Here is a 16,812-nt window from a genome sequence, read left to right as displayed (position 1 = left end):
ATAGGATAGTGAAGAAGGCGTTTGGTATGCTTTCCTTTATTGGTCAGAGTATTGAGTACAGGAGTTGGGAGGTCATGTTGCGGCTGTATAGAACATTGGTTAGGCCACTATTGGAATATTGCGTGCAATTCTGGTCTCCTTCCTATCGCAAAGATGTTGTGAAACTTGAAAAGGTTTAGAAAAGATTTACAAGGATGTTGCCAGGGTTGGAGGATTTGAGCTATAGGGAGAGTTTGAACAGGCTGGGGCTGTTTTCCCTGGCGTGTCGGAGGCTGAGGGGTGACCTTTGTAGTGTTTTACAAAATTATGAGGGGCATGGATAGGATAAATAGACAAAGTCTTTTCCTTGGGGTCGGGGAGTCCAGAATTAGATGGCATAGGTTTAAGAGTGAGAGGGGAAAGATATAAAAGCGACCTAAGGGGCAACTTTTTCACGCAGAGGGTGGTACGTGTATGGAATGAGCTGCCAGAGGATGTGGTGGAGGCTGGTATAATTGCAACATTTAAGAAGCATTTGGATGGGTATATGAATAGGAAGGGTTTGGAGGGGTATGGGTCGGGTGCTGGCAGGTGGGACTAGATTGGGTTGGGATATCTGGTCGGCATGGACAGGTTGGACCGAAGGGTCTGTTTCCATGCTCTACATCTCTATGACTCTTAGTCAGTTATCATTGATGGAGATGGAGAGGTCCAGGAAGGGGAGGGAGGTGTCAGAGAAGGTCCAGGTGAATCAATTAAATCACCTCTCAATCTTCTCCTCCTTAGTGAAAACAGTCTCAATTCCCTCAGCCTTTCCTCATAACATCTTCCCTCCATACCAAACAACATCCTAGTAAATCGCCTCTGAACCCTTTCCAAAGCTTCCACATCCTTTTCATAATGCAGTGACCAGAACTGTATGCAACACTCCAAGTGTGGCCACACCAGAGTTTTGTACAGCTGCAACATGACCTCGTGGCTCCAAAACTCAATCCCTCTACCAATAAAAGCTAACACACCGTATGCCTTCTTAACTTCCCTCTCAACCTGGGTGGCAACTTTCAGGGATCTATGCATATGAACACAGAGATCTCTCTGCACATCTACACTACCAAGAATCTTACCATTAGCCCAGTAATCTTTATTCCCGTTGCTCCTTCCAAAGTGAATCACCTCACACTTTTCCACATTAATCTCTATTTGCCATCTCATCTATGCTCCTATGTAACCTGCAACATCCTTCGGTACTGTCCACAACTCCATCGACCTAAGTGTCATCCGCAAATTTACTAACCCATCCTTTTACGCCCTCTTCCAGGTCATTTATAAAAATGACAAACAGTAGTGGACCCAAAACAGATCTTTGTGGTATACCACTAGTAACTGAACTCCAGAATGAACATTTCCCATAAGCCTTCCTGAAGAAGGGCTCATGCCCGAAACGTCGATTCTCCTGCTCCTTGGATGCTGCCTGACCTGCTGTGCTTTTCCAGCAACACATTTTCAGCATTTCCCATAAGCCGCCAACCTCTGTCTTCTTTCAGCTAGCCAATTCCTGATCCAAACCGCTAAGTCACCCTCAATCCCAAGCCTCCGTATTTTGTGCAATAGCCTACTGTGGGGAACCTTATCAAAACACCTTCTGAAATCCACATACACTACGTCAACCGCTTTATCCTCATCTACTTGTTTGGTCACCTTCTCAAAGAACTCAATAAGCTTCGTGAAGTACAACCTACCCTTCACAAAACCCTGATCAATTTATTCTTTGTGGTACACCACTAGTAACTGAACTCCAGAATGAACATTTCCCATAAGCCTTCCTGAAGACGGGCTTATGCCCGAAACGTCGATTCTCCTGCTCCTCGGATGCTGCCTGGCCTGCTGTGTTTTTCCAGCACCACATTTTTCAACTTTTTAACAACATTGTCTTTTTCCAGTGTGAATGCCGACACAAAGTATTCATTTACCACTTATCCACTCCTCTGACTCCACACACAACTTTCCACTACTGTCCTTGATTGGCCCAATCAAGGTCCTTGAGCTTACTCTAGTCATTCTTTTATTCCTGATATATTAGTAGAAAGCTTTAGGGTTTTCCTTGATCCTATCTGCCAATGATCTCTTATGTCCCTTCTTAGATCTTCTTAGTTCTCTGTTTAGGTCTTTCCTGGCTAGCTTGTAACTCTCAAGCGTCCTGAGCCTTTGCATCTCATCCTAACATAAGCCTTCTTCTACTTTTTGATAGGAGATTCAACTTGTTTAGTACACCACAGCTGCCTCACTTAACCACTTCCTCCCTGCCTGACAGCTACATACTTATCAAGGACATGCAGTAACTGTTCCTTGAATAAGTTCCACATTTCAATTGTCCCCATCCCCTGCAGTTTCCTTCCCCATCTTGTGCATCCTATGGTTACTTCACCTTTTACTTAAGACAGAGATGCGCAGGAATTTCCTCTCTGAGGGTAATGAATCTGTGGAATTCTTTAACACAGAGGGCTATTGAGGGTGGGTCAGTAAGTATATTCAAGGATGAAATAGACAGATTTTTAATCAGAAAGGGAATCAAGGGTTATGGGAAAAAGGCAGGAAAGTGCAGTTAAGGAGTATCAGATATGCCATATCACTGAATCACAGAGCAGACTCAATGGGAAAAATGACCTACTTCTGTTTCTGTGTCTTTTGTTTTTATCTAGAAGGTTGCATATTGTGTGCCTATGAATGTACTATATTTTTAACCTCCAGATGAACCATAAATGTTTCCCTGATTGCCATGGCAGAAGATTGAGGAATGGGCTAGACCTATGTCATGTACAGTAAATGACAGTGAGCCTAGTGCTGGCAAGTGGGTCAAGTGTAGATATATGTATCTTAGTCAGTACAGATTCAATGGGGTCAAAGGCCTGCTTCTATACTGTATGATTCTATAATACAAAGAATGCCTCACACCTGATGGCCTGGTCCTTTGCCAATGCAGAGGGAGCATTGCTCCTACATGCTAAGTTTTACTTTGATTATTAGTATTCACTCATTTCAATCTTTAGTGTATGCTTACGCCCTGTAAGACAACAGCCCAAGATGCCTTGTTGTCTACGCTTGATCATGAGGCAAGTGATGGAAAGAGTCATCAACGGTCCTATCAAAAAAACCTCCAACATACACTTAGCTTTGCATAGCAGTGGCAGAGGATGAAGGAAAATAAATAAAATTTTTGAACCCCTCACAATCATCCTCCTGAAAGTTGCTATTGATCAGAAATTGAATATGCATGTTGTGGCTACAAGAGCAGGTCAGAGTCTAACACCTTTGTGGGGAGTATTCTATCTCTTAATGACACCGAAGCCTGTTCACCATCTACAAGGCACAAGTCATGAGTGCCTGAATAAGTGCACTCCAACAATACCCAAGAAGCTTGACAGCATCCAAGACTAAGGTTCTTCAGACAGCACTTTCCAAACCAACAACCAATCTCATTGACAACAGCACAAGATACATGAGAACAGCAGTACCTGCATGTTCTCCTCCAAATTACTCATCATGCTGATTTAGAAATATATTGCCATTACTTGAAAAATGCTTTGTCAAAATTCTGTAACTCCCTCCCTAATAGTCCAAAGATGTGCAAGTTAGGTGGCTTGGCTGTGCTAAATTGGACATAATTTCCAGGGCTGTGTGGGCTAGGTAGATTAGCCATGGGAAATTCAGGGTTATAGGGATAGAGTAGGAGGCGTGTTTCTGGGTGAGATGTTCGTTGGAGGGATGATGTGGACTCAATGGGCTGAATGGCCTGTTTCCAAATTTTTGGGATTCTATGATTGCATTGTGGGCCTATCTACAACAAATGGATCACAGTAGTTCAAGAAGACAACTCACCACCAACTTCTGAAAGACAACTAGGGATGTGCAATAAATGCTAGCCCAGGTAATGAAACCTATACCCACTGAACAAATATAAAAAAATCCAAAAAATATGCATCAAGTCACATAACATTGACAAACCTGATTTGGAAGTACTGAATATAAGGCAGAAACTAAATGTAGTTGGCATTTCCAAGCTCTTTAGAATTAATTGCACTGGAAGTTAACTCTGTCCTCAAAACTAGCCCTGCCACAGAATGAAATAATCACTACTGCACTTACTTGAAGGCCAATAAATTACTTTGAATCAAACTGGTTAAGGTGGGATTTGAATACAGTGGGAGGGACACAACTGTTGTGCCAAAAGACCTTTAACGAGGCTCTTATAGTTAAACTGATTATGTTAACAGACAAGTTTAAAAAGTTTTTGAATGCAATTCTTTATGATTCATTAATAAAGTGAATACTTGAATAAAACTTGCAAATGGTTGTAGAAATTTGCTAGAGAGACTCGCGAGGGTTTAAACTAGTTTGGCAGTGGGTGGGACCCTAAGCAGTGTTGAGTCAAGAGAGAAGTTCAGAACTGGTATAGAAGTTAAAGAGAGTAAGTTAAATAGACAAGGCAGACAAGAATATTACAATGATCAAGAGAAGACTGATGTATTAGATAGCATTTATTTCAATGCAATGACAGATAAGGCAGATGAACTCAGGGCATGGGACTGGGATAGCTATTCTGGAAACTGAAACATGGCTGAGGGAGGGATAGGACCGGTACCTCACCGTTCCAGGGTACAGATGCTATAGAAAGGATAGAGGAGAGGCAAGAGAGGAGGAGGAGGAGTAGTATTTTTGATTAGGGAAAACATCTCGCAGTACTTAGAAGGATATTCCTGGGCGATTGTCCAGTGAAGCTGGGTGGAACTGAGCAATAGAGGGGAAATGATCACTTTTGATGGGAAAGTATGAAAGGCTCCCCCAACAGTCAGCAGGAAATTGAGGAGCAAATATATAGGGAGATTACAGAGAGTTGTACGAATAATAGGGTTGTAACAGTATGGGGTTTTAACTTTTGAAACATAGATTGGGACTGCCATAGTGATTTTGACTTAGATATGGAGGAAGTTTTTAAGTGTGCACATGAAAACATTCTCAATGAATATGTAGATGGTCCTAGAGCCGGGGCAAAACTTGACCTTCTTTTGGGAAATAAGGCAAGGCAAGTGACTGAGGTGTTAGTGGAAGAGCACTTTGGGACTAGTAACCATAATTTTATTAGTTTTAAAATAGTTGTGGAATAGGCCTGGTCCACAAGTTAAAGTTCTAAATTGTAGCAAGGCCAATTTTGATGGTATTAGACAAGGATTTTCAAAACTTCATTGGGAGAGGCTATTCACAGGTAAAGCAAGTGGGAGGCTTTCAAAGGCGAGATAACGAGATTTCAGGGCCAGCACATTCCTGTTCGTGTGAAGAGCAAGACTGGCAGGAGTAGGAAATTCAGGATGACCAGAGATATTGCAGACTCTGGTCAGGAGCAAGGAGGCATATGTCAGATATAGACAGCTGAGATCAAATGAATCCTTTGAGGAGTACAACAGGTGTAGGAGTACACATACAAGGGATAAGAGATAGCTTTGGCAGATAAGGTTATGGAGAATCTAAAGAGATTCCATAAATACCTTACTGGCTAAAGAGTAACAAGGGAGAGAATAGGGTGCCCTAAACATCAATGAGGCCATCTATGTGGAACCACAGGAGATGGGTAAGTTTCTATATGAATATTTCCTGTCAGTATTTACCGTGGCGAAAGGTATAGAACCTAGGGAACTTGGTGAAATAAATAGCAATGCCTTTAATTGAGCTCACATTACAGAAGACGGGACTCTGGAGGTCTTAAAACACAAAGGTAGATATTTCCCTGGGACCCGATCAAGTACATCCCAGGACATTGCGAGAAGCTAGGGAAGTAGTTTCAGGGCCCTGAGAAAATTTATTTGCATCTTCAACAGCCACAGGTGAGCTGCCAATAGAATGGAAGATGGCTAATGTTGTGCCATTACTTAAGAAAGGCTGCAAGGAAGAACCAGGGAACTACAGACCGGTGAGCCTGATGTAAGTGATGGGTAGGTTGTTGGAGGGGATTCTGAGAAACATGAACTACATGCAGAACTGATTAAGGGTCGTCAGCATGGCTTCATTCTATGGGAAATGATGTCTAAAAAATTTGATTGAATCTTTTGAAGAGGTGACAAGATGATAGATGCAGGCAGTCGAGAGAGTGGTGCTGGAAAAAAACAGCAGGTCAGGCAGCATCCAAAGAGCAGGTGAATCGACGTTTCAGGCACAAGCCCTGCATCAGGAATTTCCTCCAATGATGTGCTAAGCTTTTCCAACACCATGCATTCAACTCTGATCTCCAGCATCTGCAGTCCTCACTTTCTCCTGCTAGATGCAGGCAGCACAGTAGATATTGTCTACATGGACTTTAGCAAGGCCTTTGATAAGATACACCGTTTAGTAGGGCTAGATCACATGGGAACATGGAAGAGCTAGCTAATTGGATGCAAAATTGGCTTGGCACTAGGAGACAGAGCATGTTAGTAGAGTGTTGTTGTTCAGACTGCAGGCCTCTGACCATCAGCGTGCTGCAAGGATTGTTCTTTTGTCTACTGTTGTTAGTTATTTATAGAAACAATTTGGATGAGAATATAGGAGGCATGGTTAGTAAGTTTGCAGATAAAATCAGAATTGGTGGTATAGTGGATAATGAAGATGAATATTTAAGAATACAATGAGATCTTCATCAACTGGTCCACTGGGCCAAAGAATGGCAGACGGCATTTAATTTAGATAAATGCGAGATGTTACATTTTGGCAAGACAAACCAATGCAGGATTTATATTGTTAATGGTAGCACCCTGGGAAGTGTCGTTGAACAGAGAAACCTAGGGGTGCAGGTACATAGTTCCTTGAAACTGATATCACAGGTAGACAGGGTGGTGAAGGTGTCTGGCATACTTGGGTTCATCAGCTAAAGCATTGAGTCCAGAAGTTGGGATGTCACGTTACAGCTGAACAAGACTGGGATAAAGCCACGTTTGGAGTATAGCTTACAACTCTGGTTGCCCCCGCTAAAGGAAAGATGTTACTTAACTGAAAAGGGTGCAAAACAACATTTACAAGGATGTTACTGGGACTAGAGGGCTTGAGTTATAAGGAGAGACTGGATAGGCTGGGACTTGTTTCTCTGGAATATAGAAGGACATGAGCTTAAAGAGGTTTATAAAATCATGAGGAGGATTGATAATGTGAATAGCCAAGGCCTTTTCCCCAGAATAGGGGACTCCAAAAATAGAGGGCTCCAAAAATAGAGGGCATGAGTTTACGGTGAGAGAGGATAGACTTAAATGGGACCTGAGGATCAGTCTTTTCACAAAGAGGCTGGTGCATACATGGAACGAGCTGCCAGAGGAAGTGGTAAACGTGAGTACAATTATGACATTTGAAAGACATTTGGATAGGTACATGGAAAGGAAAGATTTAGAGGGATATGGGCCAAATGCAGGCAAATGGGACTAGTTCAGGAAACCTGGTCGGCATGAATGAATTGGGCTGATTGGTTTGCTTCCATTCTGTCTTACTCAATGACTCTACAATAACTTTGTATAGTAATTTCTGCAATTACAAATTAAGTTACTTACAGCCAGGTTGGTTAAAATTATGATTCAAATTTTTTGTTTGTGATATAGTCATTTTCAGCTAAAATAATCAAATATTAAATATATCAAGAGATATTTTTAAAGCAAAAACTTTTAAAACTTGTTTCAATAATGCTTAAATGCACTGGTTCACGATGGATTTTATATTTGGTAATATGCAGGTAAATTTGAACAGAATGTTGAGGAAAGAAACACTTCTGAAATTGGATTCCAATTGCTCTCAAATCACCGCTTGTGTTGAAAGCAGAAACTCCCCACTGGACAATTAACTCATTAAATGCTTGTAGTTTGCCAAACAATTTAATATTTTAACAGCACTCTTACCAGATTTTCAACTTCAGCACTTTGTCGCACTCCCCACTGGAACATGCCCATTAACGTGATAGCATAAGACAGAGCCAATCCAACCTGTCCTGCATCTAGCTCTGTAAGGTAGTTAAAAAAAATTACATAAGCGTCATTATGAAACCATGAAAATAATCAAAGTTTATAAACTAAATTTTTAAAAAAAGCATCTTCTTAGGACTTTTTTTGCAGGAGTTTAATTGATTCTAATTTCCCTATAATGTTGGAGGTTGATTATAAATCCATAGATACCTGTAGCTCCACATAAGCAGCTCAAAGTATGATAGTGCAAGTTTCCAGAAATATAACTGGTGGATGTAAATCCATCAACTTTTGATTTGAAATATCATACAGTAAAATACCACTTTGCAGAGAGGGGAAAGTAGACACTGCCCAGCTATTGTATTATTATTACTGAACAAGATTTTAACTCACTAGAACCCATTTAATTACAAGTTAAAATCCTATTCAATAGCTATATCGCCTCCCATATAATTCCTCACTTAGGACTGAAGGTTCAGATTTTCGCTGTTGAGTCAGGTAGCTGGAGTTAAGAAATTTTCCAACATGGGGGTCCCATGTAGTTTTCACTCCATTAAGACATGTCAGGATTGAGTTGGGACAACTAACACCAGAAGATCATGACAATGGGTGAATGATTGTGGTCTTCTACAATTCTGTCCCAAATGTTTTAGAAGCAATTAGGCTCTCCAGCTCTCTCAGTACTTTAACCCCACTAAACCCTGTATATGTAAAAATAAACAAACAATCTAATACAGCTGCCACTCCTGTATACGAGCTCGTGAAAAATCTCATCCATGAAGCCTATTCAAAGTTTTCAAATCTCAAGTGCTCCACTTTTATAAAACCAAACACAAATTCATTCTTCACATGAAATAAAGCACAACTTTTAATCACATCTTTAAACTGTCAATCAAATTAGCAACTCACAGCCCCTGCTCAAATAAACGTAATCTCTAACCTCCGCAAAGCATTGATGGTGACATAACAAAGCCCTCAGCAATAGTCAGCAAAGAACACTTTTGAAAATAGAGTTACTGAGTCATTCAGCATGGAAACAGACCCTTCAGTCCAACTCATTTGTGTCGACCAGGCATCCCAGTGTGACCTAGTTCCGTTTGCCAGCACTTGGCCCATATCACTTTAAACCCTTCCTAATCATGTACCAATCCAGAGGTCTTTTGAATGTTGTAAGTGTACTTGCCTCCACCATGTCCTCTGGCAGCTCAATCCATACAAGCACCACCCTCTGCGTGAAAAAGTTATCCCTTCAGGTCCTTTTAAAATCTTTCACCCTCACCTTAAACCTATGCCTACTAGATTTGGATTCCTCCACCTAGGAAAAAGACTGTAGCTATTCACCCTGTCATTGCTCCTCATGATTTTATAAACCTTTATAATGTTATCTCTCAGCCTCTGATGCTCCACAGAAAATTACCACAGTCTATTCAGCCTCTTACTACAACTTAAACCCTCCAGTCTCAGCAACATCCTTTAAATCTTTCCTGCAACCTGTCAAGCTTAACAACATCCTTCCTATAGAAGAAATGATTTTTTAAATTTGCTTTCAATGAAAGCAATCCAACCAGCGTTTTCTTTGCAATTCACACTCAGAGCTTAAGGCTGTTCTTTCTCTCCCCTCCCCACTCATGTTTAAAAAACAGGGGATTTAAAAGAAAATTAACTATGACATTTGAATGTGACAAAACATGACTTACAAAACAAGCAAACCTTACTGCTCTTCAAGAACACGTCTAATCCATACTCTACTGTATCTTCAAGTTCAGAAGAAGAGTCATAATGGATTTGAAACATTAACTCTATATCGGTCTTCACAGATGCTGCCAGACCTGTTAATTTCTCCAGCATTCGCTGCATTTGTTTTCTATTTTAATGTCAGCATACACAGTCTGAACAAAAGAATAATGCTGTGCAAAAGCTTACATATTATTCCAAATACATGCCTATACAGAAATAGGTCTAGAAGTGTCACACAAGAAATAGGCTCTAATTTTCCTTTGTGGTACCGGACCAACAATGGAAAGTGAAGAGGTAGTGCATTCTACAATTCAATGCAGCAGGTTTACTCAAAGGTCTATTGTCAAGTAATTGCTTTAATTTGTAAATATCTTTTCTTTTGTCTTCTAGGCAATTAAAGCTATCAGCACACAACAAATGTTTCTTTAGATAGAAGCAGCATGCAATGAAATTTTACTTGTTCTTTCCTGAACAAACAAAACTCAGAGAATTTTAGCCAAAACTGATAAGAAAGTGATGCTTAGATTGCTGGGCCCAAATGGCAAACAAAATCAGTTTGATTGACTACCAATGCTGAAATAAAATACCACATAGAACATAGAAAAATACAGTGCAGTACAGGCCCTTTGGCCCTCGATGTTGCGCCGATCCAAGCCCACCTAACCTACACTAGCCCACTATCCTCCATATGCCTATCCAATGCTCGTTTAAATGCCTATACAGAGGGAGAGTCCACCACTGCTACTGGCAGGGCATTCCATGAACTCACGACTCGCTGAGTAAAGAATCTACCCCTAACATCTGTCCTATACCTACCACCCCTTAATTTAAAGCTATGCCCCCTCGTAATAGCTGACTCCATAGGTGGAAAAAGGTTCTCATGGTCAACCCTATCTAAACCCCTAATCATCTTGTACACCTCTATCAAGTCACCCCATAACCTTATTTTCTCCAATGAAAACAGCCCCAAGTATCTCAGCCTTTCCTCATACGATCTTCCTATCATACCAGGCAACATCCTGGTAAACCTCCTCTGCACCCGTATATGGAAGCAAGAACAATAATAATTTTAGTAATAGTCATTTCAGACCAAAATACACTAGAGAGCTGATTTTTCTGCCTCCTCTTTGTTCCACCTCCTGTATATTAGAATGTCATGCCCAGGATCATCTTTGGAGTGTAGCAGCAACCCCTTCCAAATCTTTCTTTGATAAAACCTAGCACATGATTGACGGATGGTTTAGAAAAGTTATCCACAGAGTTGGGACCTGCTGTTAGTTTCACATATGCTGGATCTACACAGTGGTCATGGAGAGCAAACACTGGCATTGCAGAATAAAGAAAGGAATATCTGCTCTGGCCCCATTCAAAGGTTGCAATGATCTCCATTAATAGCAGTCTAGAGTTCTGTACTGCTCTTCTTCCCTATAACCAGGAAAACCCTGGATATATTGGGGCAAACAAGAAACTCACCAAAGTGAGCCAAACATCTTATTCCTGAGTTTGTGCGAGCTGGACTTACTGGCAACATCCACTGCTAAGTTGGAACGTTATTGATTGATGTCCCACATCAGGATATAAGGTCAAATTTCAAGCTGAAGCTACAATTCATTAATAAACTGCATTATTAGCAGTCTATCAAATGAGACGTATTAAGCTGAGGTCTGACCTACCTGTTCAGGTGGTGGTAAAAGACCTCTGAGCAAACAAAAAAGACTTCCAGTGGTATCTTGATCAACTCTCAACTAAATCTGCCAAGAACTATTTATTTTGTTGCTACCCTCATGTACCATAAAATGTAAGTGAGGGTTTGCTTACAAATACTACCAACAAAATTAATTCACCATGGTGCAGCAATTTGGGCTGTCTCAAGGACACAGAAGATGTGATACAAAAGCTAATTTGTACTGCATTAATGAGCAAAGTCAGAGAAAACGTAAAAGAAAGTGCAGTTTGCAGTGTTTCTCACAACCACCATGGTATTAAGCATGTTGGAATTATAGTTATTGTTATAATGGAGGGAATGCAACAGTTAAGCTGCACACAGCTAAATATCCAAAATAACACTGAATGAATGACCACGTAGATTGGTTTAATAAACTTGGCTGAGAGATAAATGCAGGGAATGTTATTAGAAAATCTTGCCTACACTTTGAAAGGTACTTTGGGATCTGTTCCTTCCAGCTTCGAAGATAAATGAGACCCCAGTTTACCATTTCATCTGTAAGTTGGCAGTTCCTCCAGTATAGTGCTTCCTCAATACTAGGTTACTGCACTTCTACTCCAGACTGTGTGCTCAAAGAGGCATTTTTCCAGAAGACCACGCTTGGTACTTTATTTGTCAATTCTATTATTTTTATCTTTGTTTATGGGATGTGAATTCACTCACAAGGCCAGCATTTGTTGTCCAGCCCAAATTGCCTCAAGTTGGCCACACTGCCGAGAAGTCTGGAGTCACAAATGAAGCAGGTAAGGCTGACAGGTATCCTTCCCAAAAGAACATAAGTGAACCAGATAGGATTTTACAACAGTTCCATGTTTATTATAAAAGTAGCTTTTTATTCCAGATTTTTGCTGAATTCAAATTTCATTGTCTGCTATGGTAAAATTTGAAACCCATGTTCCCTGGACATTAACCTAGAATTCTGGATTACTAGTTCAGTGACAATATCATCAATGTCACCACCTCGCTGGTATGGACAACTGCACTTGGCAGAGAGAGATATATCTGCTCCCTCCAAAAGTGAGTGTAGAACTCCTTGTCTCCAAAGATCGAGAATGATATCAGTGCAATGGATTGAGTCAATGTGAGATTGATATTATCCTCTTCGAACTATTACTTTATAGAAGCTCTCATCTGTGGGATGAGGCTTGAACCCATGCTAAGGCCAGATTCCTAAAACTGAACCCAAAGCTCTAAAGGACACAAAAGCTTTTAAGAGACATAGGGTATAAGATTCAAATTGAAGGAAGGAACAGCTAAGTGAACAGGATGCCTTTCCAAATACTTTTCAAAAATGTTAATCATTTTACATTCGATTTCCTATTAGGAATGAAGAATAGACAGTTCTCTCAGTAAGAAACGGAGGCTGGTATGACTTTCATTAAGTTATCATGCCACACTTGAATGAGTTGCAGTCACAATCATTGCACAAATAAACAGATTTTTCAAGTTACAGGCTTCTCAAGAAGAAAAGGTCTGAATCTGGTTGATCCTTGATTGTTGAAGGAATAAAACCCTGATTGTTAGCTTGGCTAACTCAAGATGGAAGTCATCAAATGAAGGTTCAGGGAGATGAAGTGGCATGTCCGACTCCCATCTGTCAATAGGAGCTCCAAGTACAAGGTAAGTTTCCTGTTCCATTTAATCACACCATCACCCTATCCTCTCCCCTATTCCCTTTCCCATTTACATTTCCAATTACTTGAAGTTTTTAAAAAGGTTACATACATGGGCATCATGCTTGTTTTGTACATATGCAACAAAATTAAATTCAAAGAAAACCATGGAACTGATGATAGTTGAAAATGTTCAACAATTTATTAATGAGTTCAACTTCAATACAAACTGAAGTTCTGTATTGAACTCAATACTGACAACAAAATCCAAGTCTCACCCTTTCTTCCGTGCTTCTCCTCCCACTTGAACTTGGGTCAGTTTTCTTTAATAAGAAAATATGTTTTTCTGTGCATGCTAGGCATAAACTTAAAATGCTTAAAGTATAAGTGCAAAATGCACAATAGTGACAAATTGATCACATACTGAGTTACCTCATCATTTTTTATTCTTTCATTTTTTTTCTTTTTTCACTCGTGAGGTGTGGGTATTGCTGGCTAAGCCAGTATTTATTGGCTGTCTGTAGCTATTCTGGAGAAAGTGATGGTGATCTGCCTTCTTGAACGGTTTCCACCCACATGCTGTAGGTTGGCCCACAATGCCCTTAAGGATAGAATTCCACGATATTCACTAGTGACAGTCAAGAAATGGTCATATACTTTCAAGTCAGGATGGCGAGTGGCTTGGAGGGGATTTTGCAGATAGTGGTGTTTCCCTGTATCTGCTTCCCTTGCCCTCCTGGAAGGAAGTGGTTGTGGGTTTGGAAGGTGCTGTCTAAGCATTTTTGGTGGATTTCTGCAGTCATCTTGTAGATAGTACACATTGCTGCAACTGAGAGTTGGTGGTGAGGAAGTACATGCTTCTGGATATGGTGCCAATCAAGTGTCAAGCTTCCTGAATGTCATTGGAGCTGCAGCCATCCAGGCAAGTGGAAATATTCCATCATACTCATGGCTTGTGCCCTGTAATGGACAAGCTTTGGAGAGTCAGATAAGTTACTAATCTAGCCTCTGACTTACTTTTATAGCCACTGTGTTTATGTAGAGAATGCAGTGGAGTTTCTGATCAATGGTAACCCCACAGGATGCTGTCAGTTGGGACATCAGTGAATATCAATTTCCACTGAATGTCAAAGGATGGTGGTTAGATTGTATTTTTTATTGGAAATGGTCAATGCCTGGCATTTGTGTGAATACTTGCCACTATTCAGCCTAAGCCTACATATTGTCCAGACCTTGTTGCTTTTTATGATAGATTGTTTTCATACCTAAGGAGTTGTGAATGCTGCTGAGTATTGTGCAGTCATCGTTGAACATCCCTAATTCTGATCATATGAAGAAGGGAGGGTCATTGATTAAGCATTTGAAGATGGTTGGGCTTAGGACACTATCCTGAGCAACTCCTGCAGAGATGTCCTGTAGGACTCCATCCAAGCAGAGAGATTGTGCCCTGATACTCATTGATTCCAGTCTTCCTAGGACTCCCAGATGCCATACTTGGTCAAACGTGGCCTTGATATCAAGGATTACCACTCCCACTTCACTTCTGGAATTCAGTACTTTTGTCCAGGTTTGAAGCAAGGCTTTAATTAGGGTAGCAGTTGAGTAGCCCTACTGGGACCCAAATTGGGCATCAGTCAGCAGGTTAGTGCTTGATACCATTGTTCTTACTACCACTTGATAGCACTTTCATCACTTCACAGACGATCAAAGTAGCCTGATGCAATGGTAATAGGCCAGATTGGATTTTTCCTGCTTTTTGCGTACATGACATACGTGGGCAATTTTCCACATGACTAGGTAGATGCCAGTATTGTAAGTGCACTGGAAAAGTTTGGTTAGGGAAGCAGCAAGTTCTGGAGCACTGATCTTCAATATTATTGTTGGACTGTTTTCATGGCCATAGCGCTTGCAGTACCCAATTGTTTCTTGATAACACATGGTGTGAATTTAATTGGCGGAAGACTTGTATCCATGATGCTGGGGCCCACCGGACGAGGCCAAAATGGATCATCCACTCAGTACTTCTTGCTGAAAACTGCTGCGAGTGCTTCGGCTTTGTCTTTTGCACTGATGTGCTGGGCTTTTCCATCATTGACGATGGGAGTATTTGTGGAACCTCCTCCTCTCATCAGTTGATTAATTGTCTACCACACTTCACGATTGGATGTGGTAGGACTGCAGAGCTTATATCTGACTTATTGATTGTGGGGTCACTTAGCTCTGTTATCACCTGCTGCCTATATCTGACTTATTGGTTGTGGGCGCACTTAGCTCTGTTATCACCTGCTGCTTATATTATTTGGCACACAAGTGGTTCTGTTTTAACAGTTTGACAACTCATTTTTAGGTATGCCTCATGCTGCTCCTGGCATACCCTCTTGCACTCTTCATCCAGGGCTGATCCCCTGGATTGATGTAATGGTTGAGTGGGGGAATACGCTAGTCCATGAGGTTGCAAATTGTGTATTGATGGCCTACAATTCTGAATGAATACCCAATCATGACCTGCTAGATCTGTTCAAAATCTGTTCCATTTATCATGGTGAGCATCCACAATATGAAGGCAGCATTTCGTCTCCACAAGAATTCTGCAGTGGTCACTCTTGCCATTACGGCCATAGACACTGCTGGCTGCATTGGTAGAAGGTAAAGATGAGGTCAAGTATATCTTTCCCTCTTATTGGTATTCCCACCTCCTGTCACAGACCCAGTCTAGCATTTAAATTGTGGTAATCTGCACTCTGGGCAATAGCTGTTACTTCGGTTTCTCAAATGTGAAAAAAAAACAATAAATCAACTTGAACAACATTTTTTAATGTCTGACCCAATCTACCAGTACCACAGGAAGAAATCAAGGTCTTGTTCAAAGTCTGCAAGTTAATAACAGGGAAGTTGTCAACTAGAACATTTGAACAGTCCACATGTTTGTATGTTCAACTTACCTGCTACACATCCTTCAATAATGCAGTGAATGGAGGATAAAAAAGTAAAGACCATCTTTTAATAAAAGAAAATCAATTCAAGAGTCAATTTTTGGACAAATTTTATCTACAAGTACATTTATATTTAAATGCTTAAATTACAGTACAAATTACATGGTAAAGAAAGTTGAAATTCCTACTTACTGTTGGCAATTATAATAGATCCAAAAGCAACAATACTAACAAAAACTGCACAGAGTGCATCTAAACGAACAGCAAGCCACCGTGAAGTTGACAGAAAAAGAAACCATGTTCCTGCAGAAAAGACAAGAGAAGAAATAAAGTTAAGAAAATCATGCCGAAGTACATTGTATTGTCGTAACAATTCAGAACATAGCTTTATGCACAAAAACAAATTTGGGATGGGTTGATTACAATGATGGTAATTGAAGCTGTAAACGTTTTCATTGATATTACTTTTAAAGTTCTGACTCTCTAAAATGAATCCAACACCCTTGGGGTTTTGACATAATCAGTTCCTGAGTAGCAGTAGCCACCCAGCTATTACACTTACAGAACCAGCAATGTTGTTTAATAAAGGAGAAGTAGCATATACATCCTCACAATGAACTTCAAAAAAAGGATGTGTATATGCAGTAATGTGGTAAAAACAATGACTGCAGGTGCTGGAAACCAGATTCTGGATTAGTGGTGCTGGCAGAGCACAGCAGTTCAGGCAGCATCCAAGGAGCAACAAAATCGATGTTTCGGGCAAAAGCCCTTCATTAGGAATAAAGGCAGACAGCCTGAAGCGTGGAGAGATAAGCTAGAGGAGGGTGGGGGTGGGAAGAAAGTAGCATAGAGTACAA

General features: G+C 40.6%; 1 protein-coding gene across 1 annotated transcript in view; it reads right to left on the bottom strand.

The window, feature by feature from the left end:
- abcc4 (ATP-binding cassette, sub-family C (CFTR/MRP), member 4) overlaps nt 1-16,812 on the bottom strand; it is a 438,076-nt gene that overhangs the window by 162,378 nt on the left and 258,886 nt on the right. Inside the window, exons 19-21 of the mRNA XM_043692688.1 lie at nt 16,148-16,258; nt 15,965-15,976; nt 7,884-7,984 (exon numbers count right to left, since the gene is read on the bottom strand). Of these exons, the coding sequence (XP_043548623.1) occupies nt 7,884-7,984; nt 15,965-15,976; nt 16,148-16,258 (224 nt within the window). The remainder of the gene's footprint in view (nt 1-7,883; nt 7,985-15,964; nt 15,977-16,147; nt 16,259-16,812) is intronic.

Source organism: Chiloscyllium plagiosum, chromosome 6 (genome assembly GCF_004010195.1).
Source record: "Chiloscyllium plagiosum isolate BGI_BamShark_2017 chromosome 6, ASM401019v2, whole genome shotgun sequence".
Taxonomy (NCBI): domain Eukaryota; kingdom Metazoa; phylum Chordata; class Chondrichthyes; order Orectolobiformes; family Hemiscylliidae; genus Chiloscyllium; species Chiloscyllium plagiosum.
This window is presented reverse-complemented; position numbering and strand designations above follow the sequence as displayed.